Source organism: Anser cygnoides, chromosome 1 (genome assembly GCF_040182565.1).
Source record: "Anser cygnoides isolate HZ-2024a breed goose chromosome 1, Taihu_goose_T2T_genome, whole genome shotgun sequence".
In the NCBI taxonomy this organism is placed as follows: Eukaryota; Metazoa; Chordata; class Aves; order Anseriformes; family Anatidae; genus Anser; species Anser cygnoides.
The window spans coordinates 39,243,771-39,259,916 of NC_089873.1; the positions used below are offsets into that span (position 1 = coordinate 39,243,771).

At 48.8% G+C, this 16,146-nt stretch overlaps 1 protein-coding gene across 1 annotated transcript; it reads left to right on the forward strand.

Moving 5' to 3' along the window:
• Positions 1–405: 405 nt before the first annotated feature.
• Positions 406–14,491, forward strand: KCNMB4 (potassium calcium-activated channel subfamily M regulatory beta subunit 4). Its single transcript, XM_048065460.2, has 3 exons — positions 406–831; positions 6,742–6,869; positions 13,848–14,491. Exons 1-3 carry the CDS (start codon positions 490–492, stop codon positions 14,014–14,016), a joined length of 639 nt encoding a protein of 212 aa, XP_047921417.1. The 5' UTR covers positions 406–489; the 3' UTR covers positions 14,017–14,491.
• Positions 14,492–16,146: the final 1,655 nt, after the last annotated feature.

Sequence of the window (16,146 nt, forward strand, 5' to 3'; positions counted from 1 at the left end):
TTTCTTTTCTTTCTTTTCTTTCTTTTTCTCTTTCTTTTCTCTTTCCTTCCTCCTTCCTATTATTCTCCTTTTTCTCCTTTCTTTTCTCCTTTTTCTTCTCTATTTCCTTTCTCTTTCGTTCCTCTTTTTTTTTTCTCTCTTTTCTTTCCTCTTTCCTTTCTCCTTTCCCTTATTCTTTCTTTTCCTTTACTTTCTTCTCCTTTCTCTTCTCCTCTCTCCTCCCCCGTGTTTCATTCTCACCGTTTTCACTCCCTTCCTTCTCTCCCTTCCCGCTCCCCCCTCTGCCCGCTCTCCTCCCGTCGCTCCCCCGCCGCCTCCACCCCTCCGCTCCCCTCTGCCGGCGGAGGCGGGCCGGGGGGGCCGGGCCGGGGGGGGCCGGGCCGTGCCCGCGCCGTGCGGGGCCGGGGCCGGGGGCGGGCGGCGGGGCCGGGCAGAGCCGCGCCCGATGGCCGCGGGGCGGCGGGCGGCAGGCGGCAGGCGGGGGGGGCGATGGCTCGGAGCCGGGCGGCGCACACGGAGTACACGGAGGCGGAGGACAAGAGCATGCGGCTGGGCTTCCTGCTCATCGCCGCCGGGCTGCTCTCGCTGCTGGGGCTGGGCTGCTGCTGGCTGCGCCCGGCGCTGCAGGAGCGGGGCGGCGGCGGCGCCGCCAACTGCACGGTGCTGGCGGTGCGGCAGCTGGGCGAGCGCTTCGCCTGCACCTTCTCCTGCGGGGCCGCCTGCCGCGGCACGGCCCGCTACCCCTGCCTGCAGGTGCTGGTGCGCACCTCCCGCTCCGCCGCCCCCGCGCTGCTCCACGAGGACGAGCGGCAGCTCCGCTCCAACCCCAAGGTGAGCCCCGAGCCCCGGGCACCCCCCGCGCCGCGGCGTCGGGGGGCGCCCGCTGGGTCCTGGTGGGGGGGGGGGGGGGTCGTGGGGTGGTCCTCGGGGCTGTCCCGCGGCTGTTACTCAGCAAAAAGTGGGCGTGTGCACGTGTACGCGTTCGTAGCTATCCGTACAAGTGTGTGCGGACACGTATATATGTTCATATCTATCTATATAAGTGTGTATGTGCACATACGTGTTCATATCTATCTATATATGTGTGTATATGTACCCATATATACATATCTATCTCCGTGTGCACGTGCACATATATCTTCATATCTATCTATATAAGCGTCTATGTGCACATATATATATATATGTACTCTCACACACCTCTTGACCCGTGGCCCTGAAACCCAGGGCAGGCGCTGCGCTGAAGCCAAACTTCCCTCCCTGCTCCTTTCATTCTCAAACTTCTGCATCGCGCAGAGGGAACCGGACCGGGAAGAAGTCGCCGCTTCCAGCGAGCCCCAGCAGCATGAAGGCAATGCGTGCTGCTTCTTTCTGTCTTTAGAGGCAGTAACTTCATCCTGCTCTCTCCTTTTAACACCAAGTAAAGTCTCTCTTGGCAGCCTTCCGCCTGGGCGGAGGAGATTTTGCTAAGTAGTTCCCAGAAAATCAGAAAATCCCTGTCCCGAGGAGCACCCAAGCCCAGGTGAGACGCCGGAGAAGCAGATTTTGGCTCTCCAACAGGAGATGTGGCTGCGGAGCAGCCACGGGGGGAGCGGGCTCACATGTCGAGGCTGGGACACCCAGCCTCGCAGCCTCCACAGCCCTGGTCACACCTTGGAAGGCGGGTTAAGTCAGCTCAGGGGCTGCGTGTTGCTTTTTTCTCCCCACGTTCAGAAGTCAGCAGAGCGGGAAGCAGGACGGTAAATCTGACAGGATTTGGATTAAGCTGTTGGCACGGCTCAGACGCGATGAGCGATGTGGCTGCAGTGCTGGACGGCGGCGAAGCGCTGGCCCGTGAGGGAGCTTTGCAAACTTCGCCTTTCCCCGGGGTTGGGGCTGTCAGCAACGGGCAGGGACAAAAAACCCTGGTGGTGTGGGGCAAAGATGCTGCGTGGCCACAGAGGGTGCAGCATCCAGCAGGGATGGGTGCGGGGTGCCCGGGCTGAACATCTCCTGCAACATCCGTGGGTCCGGCAGGGGCTTTCAAGCGGTTCAAGGGTTTTGTTTGGCTTTTACTTCTTGATCCCATCTTCTCCTGCCTTCCTGGAAGTCTGGTGGGAAGGTGGGGCACCTGGGCTGCAGTTTCTGCAGGGGGCACCCAGAGCCTCCGAAGCGACGACTGGAGCTCATTAGCCTGCTTGTATGCAACAACTAACAAGCAAGGAGCTTGTTTAACACCAATACAAAACAAGAATCAAAGTTGTTTAGGTCTGATTAGGAACTTAAATCCTTTTAAGCCAAGTGAAGTATGTGTAGCTGGTACTTTGGTTTTCTTTCTTTCCCTTGCTTTGGTGTCTGTCTAGCTGGGCAGCAAGTCTCCTTTTTATTTTTGTCCCAAGGTCTCACCGTCTTCAAGAGCTTTCAGGATTTTATGCTAAAATAGATTAGTCATAGCAACAGGCCAGGAATCTGATGGATTTAATTATCTGGGTCTGGTACGTACTTATGAATGAGCACTTGAAGAGCCTTTTAACCCTGCCTGTTTCCCTCACCTTCCCGTAGCACGCCTGCTCGTGTTAGTGTGATCAGACATACAGCAGGCTGATCAGCTCCCAACTAGAAGGAAAAAAAAAATATTTGAACAATTTTATTTTGGAGGGTCTCAGGATTTTCCATTCTGTTCAGCTGCTTCTCCTCCTGGGGTGGCTCTGTGCATATTTCAGGCCCCTCGCAACATGCAACTGTACAGCATCAGCTGCCAGCTTCACTCCACCAAAAAAAAATCCCCAGTGTATCAGACTAAAATTATTCCACTTTCCGTAATAGAGTGGGCTGGTGTATAAACATACACATGGTGGTTATGAATCTGTCTATTCCAGTGAGGTCTAGCTGCAGGAAAAGACTTTTTTTTTTTTTTTCTCTTGCGTCCTAAGACGATCACATCACTGTACAGCCCAGGATTCATTTAGCTCTTAAAAGATTATGTAGCTGGGTCAGAGTTAATCCAGAAATGTATATAAAAAGCGCTGCACACGATTACATTTGTGTTCAGTCTGAGTGATTTGTGGATTTCCTTTTTTTTTTTTTTTTTCTCAGAGGAAGAAATTTCAGCAGGGCCACGGTAGCCTTTCTTCAGCTGCGCTGATAGCAATAATCATTTCCGAGATAAGGCTTAGGGGGGATTAATTGCGAAGTCAATTTGCCGCTGTCGTTCTGGCCGTGGAGCAAGATGGCAGCACGCACAGGGAGCGTGGGGACCAGGCTGGGGGTTAGCTGGGTAAAGCCGTGGTGGAGCACGTCACCGCCACCAAGATCTGCTCTCTTGCTCTTCAGACTTCACGCTTTTCGACTTAGACTGCAATACATGGGTCTGTAGGATTAGGCTTTCCAGCCTGCGGGTGCGAGGGTCATGGCGAGATTCCTGGGTCCAAATGATCTCTGTCTTGCCCAGAGGGGTCTTCCTAAACTCTGCCGTTTTGTGTGGCTCTTCTCGGGAGCACAGCGTGGGCTGCAGAGACCTGTCTGCCCTCCAGTACGCCGTGCTGCTCGTTCTTCAGGTCTCACATGGGATTTGTGGTGAAAGCCAGACGAGGTATAACCCCCGGCACCGTGAGCTGTGGGGACTTATTTTTCTGTGCTTATGCATCGCCTCCCACTGCTGCTCCTCACCAGCAGGGTGGTCACGGCAGCACTTCCTTACTCCCAGGCCATGAAGATAACCCAGAAACGTGTGGAGATACTTGCGCAAGTCAGGAGGAGCTCATACGTTGCCTGGAGATCGGGAGTCAGACGATGTTAGTTTTAGTGGTGTGTTGTACTTTTTCAGTGATACTTACCCAGAGCATCTTTACACAAGCAGGTAAATCAGGGGCTAATTATCACCCTGCTATAGAGTGGCTGAAGTGGGAGGTCACTGTGTTTGTTTCATGCCTGTGTTTGCTTTCCTTACTGAAAGGGTTGTGCAGCATTGGAACAGGCTGCCCAGGGAAGCGGTGGAGTTGCCATCCCTGGAGGTCTTCAAGGCAGGTGTAGATGTACAACTTAGTAGCATGGCTTAGGGGTGGGCTTTAGTACTAGGTTAAAGGTTGGGCTAGATGATCTTAGAGGTCTTTTCCAACCTTGGAAAGGATGCTTTTCAGTGCCGTCAGTTTGTATTTTGATGCATTGACTTGCTTCTACTTTGGGCCCTGATGTCTGTTTGCACTTGGGATTTTCTTGGCCTTTTCATGTAGTTGACGTCTTCCAGGCTTGAGACAGCTCCCCTCAGAGCTTACCAAGTCTGCCTTCTTTTTCTTAAAAACGTTACTGAATTAGGCAAGAATTAGTCTTTGAAAAGCATGACATGCAAACTGGAAGCTAAACTAAAGCTCACACCTCTGTCCCTCCTCCGTGGTATGCTCCAGTGAAGCATTCAAAATAACCAAGAGTCCTTTCAGGCATCTGCAGGGACACCAGAGGGTGAGCACCTAGCAGCAAACACATGCCAGATACAAAGCTCACAAAAACCTTGGTGTGACGGTGTATTAGCTGCTCTCTGACACTGAATTGAACCCTGAGTCATCTATCTAAACAGTGGCTTTGATTGAAGAGAGAATATTATTAGCCTGGTACTGATTTTGAGCTGTGTAATTGGGACTGCATTTGAATTGCATAATAATATTATTGTTGCTACGATATGGTGTAGGAGGTGCGCCGTGTACCAATAGGTCCTCCGAAAAGGTCTCCACACTATTAAGTTTATTCTGAGTGTCTCGGCCTAAGTGCTGTTCTCCAACTTCTTTGTAACTGGTTTAAGAAAAGACATCAAAGTAGTATAAGGTGGAACACTTCCACTGAAAATGGATGTTGCTGCTTGATCTGCAATTAAGCACAGGGCATCCTAGCTTGCTTTCAGACGCTTGGCATTTATTTGCGTTTTATTGGTAGGATTTCATACCGTGTACTGGGGGGAAGGACCGTGGAATTAACCTTTCAGAAACGGCCTGTTGCCAGAGCAGGAGGTCATCCCCTCCTCATCCACCACATCACGGCAGGGGAAGTTGCCAGGTTATGATTCCCTTCTATCCACATGCTGGCCGTGCTTTGGAGGGGGATGCAGCTCATCAATCAAAGTGCCCAAGAAGTGTGCTTGGGAGGCTGAGAAATGAAAGCTCCACCACCTACATGGATCAGAAGGAGTCAAAATGAACATCAGGTTAGTGGAAACCATTCTGGGGAGGCAAACCAGCTCCGGTGTCTGTGCAGCAGGTGACAAATCCAGGCTGGTGTTGGACCTAAGGTGTTGACCATGGCTCAAGGCCCTTGTCAGGTTGAGGGGGTGCTTCAGGAAGATACGCAGGATTCCCATGATGACAGTACTTCCTCAGGTAGGGACTGCTCCTTTCTTTGAGACGGCCAGTCCTCGTCAGGTTCAAGCAATGAGGTCCCAATGATTTATGGCAAGTCCCTGTGTGTTTCCTTTGTGTTTTTCCCATGAAGATAGGTGTTCCCGTAGTTGTTCCTAAGCCTGAAATTCAGAATGGGAATACAATGGTTCACCAGGTCATGAACTTTGTGGAGGATCCACACAACATTTGGGGGACATGGAAGGTATCTGAAGGATCCAGCTACAGTTTTGCCAGCAGAGAAGTGATAGTCTTGCTGCCCATGCCTCATGTAATGTGGGGGTAAGTTAAGCTGTGTTACTCAGTTTGTTCGTCTGTAGTGATTTCTTGTATGGACGCCTAGTAGTGACAGGAGGAATTGTGCTTGGGCAGCGATACCCTAATACTTCCAGTACTGGATTCAGCTGACCAGTTGCCTCTTCGTGTTGAATTCCCAGTGGCTGGGAGGGAAGGGTGGTGTGTCAAAGACACGTGGTCCTGGGCAGCCTGCTCTGGGTGTCCCTGCCCAAGCAGGGGTTGGACCAGAGGGGCTCCAAAAGGCCTTGCCAACTCAACCATTCTGTGGTTCTGTGAAAGATGAGACTCAGAAACAAGGTGTGTGGGTTTTGTGCCACCCAGAGCTGCATCTCTGAAAGCCCACATGTGCCGAGGTAGGGGAGAGATTGCCCTTGATCTCCTTGGGCTTTGAAGCGTATGTCTGAGGCTGGGATCTGCACCCAGCGTGCTGTGCGCTCGGCTTTCGTTGGCTTCTCCATGGAAGAAACAGACGCTGAACCTTTCTGCTGAACTGGGGCTATGAACAGTTTGTGCTTGTTACCCGTGTCGTAACAGTGGCAGAATAAGTGTCTTGTGCCAACAGATATCAACTAGATATCAGATATCCCATCATCTGGGATTTGCTGGAGTATTTTATTTATTAGCACGGTGCTAGTCAAAACGGGTGATTGTGTGTCCCACTGCAAATAGGAAGTGATTCAAACCCAGTCCAGGCAGCTGGTAGGAGTACTTCAAAAGTAAATGATTGCTTTTACGTTCATCGTGCAAAAATAAGGAAAACCAACAAACACATCAGGTGTTATGTGGCAGGTTGGTTTGATAACAGAACAAAATGCGATAAAGCCTTTATTTTGTTTGTGAACACTGGCATATTCTTTTCTGGTACCAGCAGGCTGTAACTAGTGATTCAAGTAAAATTTTGCTTTTTTTTCTTTAGAGCTATATATACTAATATATATATACTATATATATATATATATACACTAATACTAATTATTCTTTGCCCGTTTCAATAATTATGGCATTATGAGGAAAATGCAGAGAAAGCGATGCATCGTTATTGAGCGCAGAAGTAACTGTGTTTTCCCACATGTGTTGGCAGTGTTCGTACATCCCTCCCTGCGCCAGAGACGATCAGGAGAACTCCGAGAATGTCACGTACAAGCAGAAATACTGGAAGGAGAAAGTGGGCTCGCAACCCTTCACATGCTATTTTAACCAGCACTTGAGGTAAGTAGTCCACATTTGCATAGACGGATGTGCTTACACATCTGTTTAACAGCTGTGTATGGGTTCTGTTTGAAAAAATATATACGCATACATATGTATACATATACACACGTGTAGTGATGTGGTTTAGAGCATAGTGCTTAGGGCAGAACTTTGCAAACTCTATTGATGAAAAGCAACACGGGAAGTGAAAAAGCGCTTTTACCACTTCAAGTAAAAACGCAAAACTCTAAGGAAGGTTTCCTTTAAGCATGGCATTTTACGGCAAAGAACACGTTGGTTTTTAACACTCTGGTGTCAACTTTATGGCTTGGATATAATTGTTCCTTCCCTCAAGGGAAGAGAAACCGTACTGTGTTTGGGAGGGGCTGGAAGAAAAAGGGAGACCAATAAATAGTACAAACCAACTCAGGAATTGTGTTCACAGAGGATCAATGAATCAGATACATCCAGTAAATGTTCACAGAACTGTCAGTTTTCATACATGCTTTCAGAGTAGAAAGTTGTAACTGAAAGCATCACCTCTTCTGTTTCAATTCTTCCTTTTACTCCCAGTGCTGATGGGACTTAAACATGCACTAGGGTCATAGCTGGTCTCCTCCCTTCAGTAAATGGGATTAGGAAGGAGTGCTCTTGCTTGTCTCCTTCTGGTAGTGATGTGCTGGGAAATTAAAGGTGACGTGGTGGCTGGAACTGAGTGCTACCACAGTGTGCAGGCATGCTGGGAGGAATGTGGGAGAACAGCTGCGGAGGGGATCACAGGTCCATGTAGACAGGGAGGTGGAAAGATGATACTTCAGATCTCCTGATCAGCCAAGTTTTTGAGGGGTTTAGACTCCAGTTCTGGAGGGATACGGCATGTGCTTGATTTGATCAGCATGAGCCATTTTGGTAGAGCTGAGGAGACTGTTCCTGGCTGCTAAGTTAAGCGCTGAATGGATGTCTGCCCCACCAGCGACTAAAGGAGGGTGGGCATCCTACACCACGAACACCCAGAAATTAAACAGGTGAGAGAGACTTGGGTGGGGAATGGCATGGTTCAGGGCTCAGTATGGAAGTATTGGAGTCAGATATCTGCATTCACTAAGACACAGAGGGAGGAAAATGTGAGGCCAGTGTGTGCTAGGAACTTGGAGGAACCGGGGAACTGGAGCAGGCTGGCCAGCACAGAGACACCCAACTCTTGTGGGTAGCTCTGGGGGCTTCAGGTTTCTCCTAGGCTGGTTGTGGTTGTCCTCCCCTCCTTGGTGAGGCCATAGACCTAGTCAGCGTGCCCAGGAGGACAGTCTGTTGTCCCTGGCCAGCTCTCTGCAGAGGGGAACTACCAGTGCTTTGTAGCAAAATCTAGTTGTTTCTTACGGAAGGGGTGAAGCATTGTCTAGAGCATAAAGAGACTGAGTTTTAGGGCACCCAGGGCAGTGGCATCACGCCTGGCAGGGCCCTTGCTGCCCTTGCTGGGATGCCTTTGGTCAGCAAGGTGCTAGTGCTCGGTTCTGCTGAGCAGGAGCTAAGTGATGGCTTTGGCTCCACTGGGCAGGCAGCTGCTGTTGTGGTGAGCAGCAAAGGATTCTCAGAAACATTTGTAAAATGCCAATTGTGCAGCACTCAGGCAAGTTTTTTTTTTTTTTTCCTTATATTTGCCGCATCCTATATAGTTCAATGTTATTGCCAAATGTTATGGCTGCCTTGAAACGCTGCCTTTTGCTGATTGTAGAACAATTTATATATGCTAGAAGGGAGGCTAACTGCCAGAGATACTTGAAGATAGCCTAAGCTGAAATGTGCACACCATCTATTTTCTTCTGGAGATAGGAACGAGCTTCGAAAGATAAGTTTTGCTGACTAGAAAGGTGTTTGCTTAGGTATACTGCTGGAGCTATGATAACTAAAGAGCTTACCAAGCAGGAAAAGATAAAACAAACAAGCAAACAAACAAAAAACAGATATACAAACTGGGGGAAAATTCTGTTCACTTCAGAATGGAAATGTGCATATTTTCTGTCAGCATTTTAGTAACTGTGTGGTGGAGCTCACTCCTCCTTCTCAGCCTGTACAAAATATATACAATTACAGTGGCAGGTCCCTTAGATGGAGTAGTATTCATAATATTATCGTTCTCTTGAGATGTAGAATAAAATTCTAGGTAAGTATGAAGGTAATGAATTAACATCGTCTCTTCTTCATCAAACTTAATTCAGTAACACTGTCAGGATTGTTGCTGCGTGTGGAGCTTGCTGTTGGGCAACTCTCTTCAGTTTGGTGGGGCACATTTCAACAGGCTTGTTTGAGAAGAAGAAGCAAGTGATGCAATTAGTACGGTTCAAGTTTAGACAAAAAGGGTGAGAAGCAAATTTGGCAATTTCAGTCATTCTCTGTTAATACAAATAGCAAGACCCAGCACAACTTGCTGCCTGACATTTATCTAAGGCAACCAAAGCACGGCTTAGGTTTTGTGGATCTCTGATGAAGGTGTCAGTCTGCTGGCATGATGACGCTCCGGTCTGTGGGGAGAGCTGCCCAGCAAGAACCAGCTCCCAGTGTTGCAGAGCACAAAAGAAACAACAAATTCAGGTAAAGCTCTCAGGCTGCTGCGAAGGTTTGAGAAAGCACTGAGCTCTGGCACCTCAGTGCTGGTCGATCTCCCATTGAGTGTCCCGAGGGGTCTGCAGTCATGACCACGTACAGACAAGGGTCACATCTGCATGTCCTGGAGTGGGAGGTCTGAGGGAATGGGCGGGATGGAGGAGATCCTGTCACTCTGCATCAGGGGAAGTTCAGATTGGACATTGGGAAGAATTTATTTCTGGAAAGGGTGACCAAGCATTGGAACGGGCTGCCCAGGGACATGGTGGAGTCCCCATCCCTGGAGGTATTTAAGAGAATCATGGATGTGGCTCTGAGTGATGTGGTGTATTGATGGGACTCAGTAGGTCAGGTTGATGTTCTTGAAGGTCTCTTCCAACCTAGATGATTCTATGGTTCTGTGATGAATTTCTTTGAGTTACAGGTCTCATTGCTATCAACCAAAAATCAATAAACAAGGATCTCTGTCAGCTCAGACCCCTCAATCTCATGCCACTCAGAGATAGACAGAGCAACATATGTCAATTCATTTCTTATTAGTGGCTCATGTATGTGGCATCGTTGTTCTTCAGCTCTGGGCTCATCCGTGACAGCAAGGATGCACTGTGGTTGCTTTGCTGCAGAACAGCTTGATCCATTTCAGAGTTTGCGGCAGGGTGCAGTACAGAAATTCATGCCAGATTTGAAGAGCAAACACTATTTAGTGAGTAGTGACCACCTGTGTGGTGTTGGGTTTACCCTGTAGGACATTTACGTGGGAATAATTATCTGCTGAAGCCGAGGGCGCTGTGGGCATCGGGCTGCTCATCCGTAAAGGGTGGAACAGAAATCTCAGTTTGCCTTGGTACACCACACAATTTTCTAAATTAATTCCCTGCAGTCAGATGACGGCATTGCTCTTTTTCATCCTTTCTTTCACTGTGTGGCCTGTGGAGCTGTTCTCAGGCCAGAGAGGGAAAGGACATCGCTGTCGGTAAGCCACAGCACTGCCCCTGCCTGAGGCGATCCAGCAGCGCCTTGCGGCAGTGGGAAAAGAAACTACTGAGTGCTCATCCTAGTGAAGCTGAAGGGAGGTGAATCTGTGGGCAAAATAAGTGCATGCAGACTGCAAACATCTTTAAATCTGGATTACTCTGAATGCAAAAAATAGTTGTAAGGTTTTCAAGTCCTACACCTTCACTTCTGTTGCTTTTGCTGTGTCACGTAAGTTGCTCGGTGTGGTAAATAAGTGAAACTTTTTTGGTCCTGCATGGCTTTTTGGTAACCCCTGCAAGCAGTTCTTTGCATGGTGCTTGGTAATTGCCCCGAAGGGTCTGGTGGGGACCTGCTTCTCTCAGTGCCTGCTCTGAGCAACCGGGCAGTGCCCAGCCGTGAAGCATCTCATCGTGCAGCGCCTGTCTGGGCAGCCTGGTCAAGGCCACCAAGGCTGCAACTCTGAGCAAGAAGTCTCGCTAAAAATAAGTGCTGCTTTCACCTTTTAACAATGAAAACGGATTTATGCCATCCTTATCTCTGCAGGGAAAGGGGAGGTATGTTTTCAGTTCATGTAGAGACTTTAGTTGTGGTGGTTTTGGGTTGTTTAGTTGTTTGGGTGGTGTTGTGTAGCATCCATCACTGTCTGCAGCAGCTCCAGGGCTTGGTGGCATGCACTGGGGCAGGATGAGCTCCCGCTCACTCAGTAGTTAAAATCTCCTGATTTTCACAGCGAAAATAAACATGTTTCCAGGCACAACATACCTCCTTGGGCTTCAGCATCGCTGCCTCCAGACCGGGGGAGTGATGCTGGGGGGACTTCCAGCAAAGCCACATCCTTGTGCAGTGAGGGCTTCCCACGGGGATGGAGGCACCTTTCCTTTTCTGTTTCCAAGCCAAACACAGGCCTTCATACTCTGCCATCAGGCAGGTCACCTCTACAAAAGCAGTAAACACAAGTCAAAAGAGCTAGATACAAAACTGTGTTCGATGCATGCTGACCTTGCAGTGCAAACCCAAAACTTTAACGTTATTTTGGGTGTATTCTGGGTGTCCCGATAGCTATTTATTTTTCTTCCTGAGAAAATGAGTTGTTTGCTGTGGAAGTACAGCCACAACACTCTCTTCTCTTTTTTCATTTTTCTCCCTTTACCCTTCCACCATCCTCTCGTTTTCCCTGCCCACCCTTGGTAGCCTCTGCTAACTGCTCTCCTTGTTTCTACTGCTGATAAGAGCTATTGCTTTAGAGGTGGAATCCAGAGATTTCAGCTACATTTTTCTGCTCCTTTGGTCCACGTGCACCATTTCTGGATGGCTGCAACATTTTCTTTCTACTGTGGGCTTCCGTGTTGTGGGCAGGTGATAACCACCAAGAGGCATGTTCTCCTGACAGCTACCTCTGGGTGCATTATTCTGATTCAAAAAACTTGCAGGCAGCTCTCTTGTATTAACCACGTCCCACTGTGTAAGCTGTGGAGCAAAAGTTGAAGGTTTTTGTACCGGGAGAGCAGGATGGACCCAGCTTTTGCTGGGCCATGAGGAGGGTTGGTGCAGAGCTCTGGCAACAAGCTCAGGGTGTTTGCTGCAGGCAGGTTTTGTTCCTTATCCCTCAGTGTCTGCTGCAGAAAGAGTTGTCCCAGGGATTTTCGCAGACGTTCTCTGTTTGTGCTTCCAGTGCCTGAGGACAGCTGCTTTGACAATGCAATGTCTGAAGAGGTGCTGTGAGCAGCTAACAGGGAATTGCTGCCTACCTGCTACAATCTAGGAATTAGACAGGGACTCTTGCTGCAACTAACATTAATAATAACATACATCTGAAAGCAGCATTCATCCCGAGACTTCACTAATGGCACCTCTTTTCCAAAAGGGAAACCCTTTAAATGACTAAGTTGTGAGATTCACAATCCCACCTGCAATGAGTGGTTGGAATCCATTACTTCTGTCACATCAAATATTTTCCAAAATCTCTTAAGATTCAATTAAAAGGGTATCTTGGTCTCCCTAACTGCACTTTCTTTTCTTTAATTAAATCCAATTCTCTAGTGTGTTTGCATGCCCTTTGTTTTTAAACTCTTTGATTAGTATCCACTTTAAAAAAAAATACTTGAAATTCAATGTCTCTTGTAAGTTTAGAGCAAGAGGATTGAATGCTGTCTATTTATGGTCTCCTGGCCAATTAGCACTCTGTAATTCACAGGTGAGGATACAGTAAATAGGAGGGAAGCAATATTATGCCTCCTGGGAAAGGATTTCCTCTTTGGGTGCTGTCGTTAATTTGGCATAGACTGGTGAGTTTGTGCACATCACACTAATATTATTTCATTCACATGCGGTCTCCGCATGTTTCTGATTATGTGTCTGGAGGATTTCGGCTGAGCAGCCTTCACATGCTCCCCTGTTGAATACACCTGGGTTTCTTTTGATCGATTTTTATGTAGCTGAGTCTCAACTTTTATGTAGACGAGCTGCTCATGATCAGAGACTTACTCTGCTGGTTCCTACACAAACAGAGATGCGCTGTGCTGGCATCTGCTGATTTGCAGATTAATTAATTTCTTGGTGCAGCAAAAAGGGGATAATAGCACAGTTAAACTGCAGGGAAAGCAGACAGAGCCAGAGCTGAGGAAAACCCACTTGCAGGTGTCCAGACCAGCTTCCCAGGCTGGGGGGAGGCAGGTGGACACCTGGTCTTTCTGACATTTGGCCCGGCTGAATTGCCAAGCCCCTTGAGATGCCTCCTCCTTGCTGTTCTCCTCCTCCACCCTTCCCTCCGTTTCCCTTTAGCAATGTGCGCATCGCTTACAGACCCACACATGGCCGTGTGTTTGCTACCCCTGGCAGAGGTGTGAGGGGCAGGTCCTCAGGGGGATCCCCAAATTCCCCCTGCCTGCTCGAGCCCCCCGAGCGGCCGAGGACGTGGGCTGGTTCTCCACCCAGACCCAGAGCACAGCCAGGGCTCCCTCAGGGGCCTCCGTGTGGCCTCGCAGACGTGCCAGGGCTCACAGCCGGGAGGGAAGCTTTAACCGCGCTTTCAGTTCGTCGTGTGGTGTCTGAGGCCGTTTCAGGTAGGTATGTGTAATTGCTGTCTTATGTAACGTTTTCCTGGAGTGGTTTTTCAATCCGCAGCGTGATATTATATCTCTTTGTGATTACCACGACCCCAGAAAGACCTAAAGTACCAGCGCTTTTTTATTTTTTTTTTGTCTGAATGAACTTTTTGGTCTGTCAGCACTGCAAGGGCGACGTCCTCGCGGCCTGCCGTGGGCGCCGATGAGAGACAGGCCAACAAGGCAGTGACCGAAGCCGAGCAGGCCGCTTAATCACACCCAGTGCTGCTGCGAGCAAAGTGCCTTGATTATTTTCATGGCAGATGCTTTCCCCCGGTGGCGGCGTGGGGCGGGTTTTCACCTCTTCCCGTTGCAGGCCAGACGACGTCATGCTGAAGCGCACCCACGACGAGACCGTCCTCCTGCACTGCTTCCTCTGGCCGCTGGTCACCTTCCTGGTGGGCGTCCTCATCGTGGTGCTGACCGCCTGCGCCAGGAGCCTGGCCGCGAGGGCGGAGGCCATCAAGAAGAAGAAGCACTCGTAATCTGAAGGGCTGTGAGGGGGAACGGAGAAGCTGGGCCGGGAGTCTCACACGGGGAGGCTCAACACACCGCGCGTCCCCGGCGTCCCATCTGACGGCGGAGCTGCTCTTGCCTGAGGATTAATCCTGGGAGACCGCCCTACGAAATGTCGGCTAATTGCTTCTTCTGCTATGGCAGTAAATAATTATATGCTACCAAAAAAACCCTACACTGCACCAAATATGCTGTGCTCTGTTAGTCCTCACCAGCAGCTGCCCGGGTCCTAGCGGTACTGAGAGACAGTTTCTGAAAACCCCTGATGTGGCTCATTTCATCTCTGCAAAGTGATCTTTGCTACTGTTTAATATCATATATTTAAAATATTTCCTTTATGATAGACTGTATTTCCAAAATAATAAAGGTTGGTTGTTGTTTTTTTTTTTTTTTTAACCTTTGTTTTGTTGTTGTTTTTTTATTAAAAAAGCTTTAAGACAAAAATGTCACTGTGCTGATTTTATTATTTTTCACTGAGTAGAAGAACGTCGCTTTAAAACTCAAACTTTTACTTCTGTCTAGACAAAATCCCTCATCATCACCTGCTTATTGTGAGGAAATGTAAAAACCTCTCAGAAATATTCCCCCCCATCCCCCCACCAAAAAACAAAACAAACAAAAAAAACCACAAATTACTGGAAAAGGTGATTAAATACTGGATCTAATTTTGTTGCCTCAGTGGTGTTCAGTCCCTACAGCTTCTCTCATCCCCTCTCAGTTGCCCCCAAACGCTGTCAGGCCATAAGGAGCAGACATTTCATTTGGCGTGGATTTACCCGAATGCGTTTCACCAGAGACTCTCCCAAACAGCAGGGTGCCCCAGCGCTTCCTGAGGGCCGCGAGCCTTGGTGTCACCCATGCCACCAGGCTGTGGGTGACAAGGGAAGGACACCAGCAGGACGGGGCCACCAGCCCTGCTCCACTGGCTCTGGAGCTGTGGGCTTGCTCCCTGCAGGGCTTTCCCTGCCCATACAACCAGATTTTCCCGACCTCATCCTCGGGGCGCTGCAGGTGATTTCAGGAGCATCCTCTGGTCCCCATCCCCACCAGGATGCCTCTTACTTGAAGGTGCCATCTCAGCCTGCAGAAAAGACAGGCAGTACATTTATTGCCAGGATGAACAGAGCACACGGCCTGATGTGTGCGAGTGTGCTGATGTCTCACTCACGTCTTCTCTCAGCATGGCCTCCCTGCATCCTCTGATTCTGAAACATTACATGCACATGTGTGGTTTGAGAATTTTTATTTTATTTTATTTTTAAAAAAAGCCCCCAAATTTAAAGCCCCTAAAATTTAATAGGGGCAGTTTTGTGATGTGTGTAAGCAGTGCCATGTTCACCTCATCTGTTCCCTATTGGTAACCTCTTAAAGGTACGGGGAATGGCCATGATTTTCTGCATGTGTCCTGTGTTTTCCTGCAGGAGGAGAGGTGTGGTGACACAGATTTATCCAAACTGTCAAGCCAGTAGCTTGGGGTTTACAAATCCAGATTAACAAAATCCTCTCTATCTTTGCTCCAGAAGCTTTTGTGCGTGAACAGTGCAACTCTGTCACCTCTGAGCAAAAGGCAAGAAGCGAATTGAGTTCATGCAGCCCACCCAACTGTATGTTGTGTCTTTAAGTGTGGTAGAAACATGGTGTGCAAGGGCCTCTGGAAGTCAGTAATGGCTGCAGGGACAATATTAAACCATTTTGCAGAGGGGATTAACATCACAAGTTGAACATCTGAATTGGCACACAAAGTCAGGCCGTACCCATCTCTGCCAAGCTGGTGTGTGATGCTGAGAAAAAAAAATCCTAAAATTCACTCTTCTGTCATAGCCAGCACTTCGTTGATTCAGAAATGTCTTTCTAATCCCCGTACTTGTTGGTGGAAGCTGAGGATTTCCTTGCAGAGGATTATACACTGATTTCCCCCTTGGCTTTGTGTATTTCCAGTTTTCGTGGCATATTCTCTGAAGCGTATCCGCAGCAAGCATGTCTGCTTTCTTCAGAGCCATCAGCAGAGTTGACTTTTCCATTTTATTCAATATTTATGCACTCTTGCTTTGAGGAATTTTGTTCCGTCATGCTCTCTGTCGCTCAGCTTTAGCACGCCC

Excerpts from the sequence above, each read along its gene's own strand:
- KCNMB4 (XM_048065460.2), top strand. The coding sequence starts at position 490 with ATGGCTCGGAGCCGGGCGGCGCACACGGAGTACACGGAGGCGGAGGAC. Across the intron at positions 832-6,741 it reads AGCTCCGCTCCAACCCCAAG|TGTTCGTACATCCCTCCCTG; the intron begins GTGAGCCCCGAG and ends ATGTGTTGGCAG. Across the intron at positions 6,870-13,847 it reads TATTTTAACCAGCACTTGAG|GCCAGACGACGTCATGCTGA; the intron begins GTAAGTAGTCCA and ends TTCCCGTTGCAG.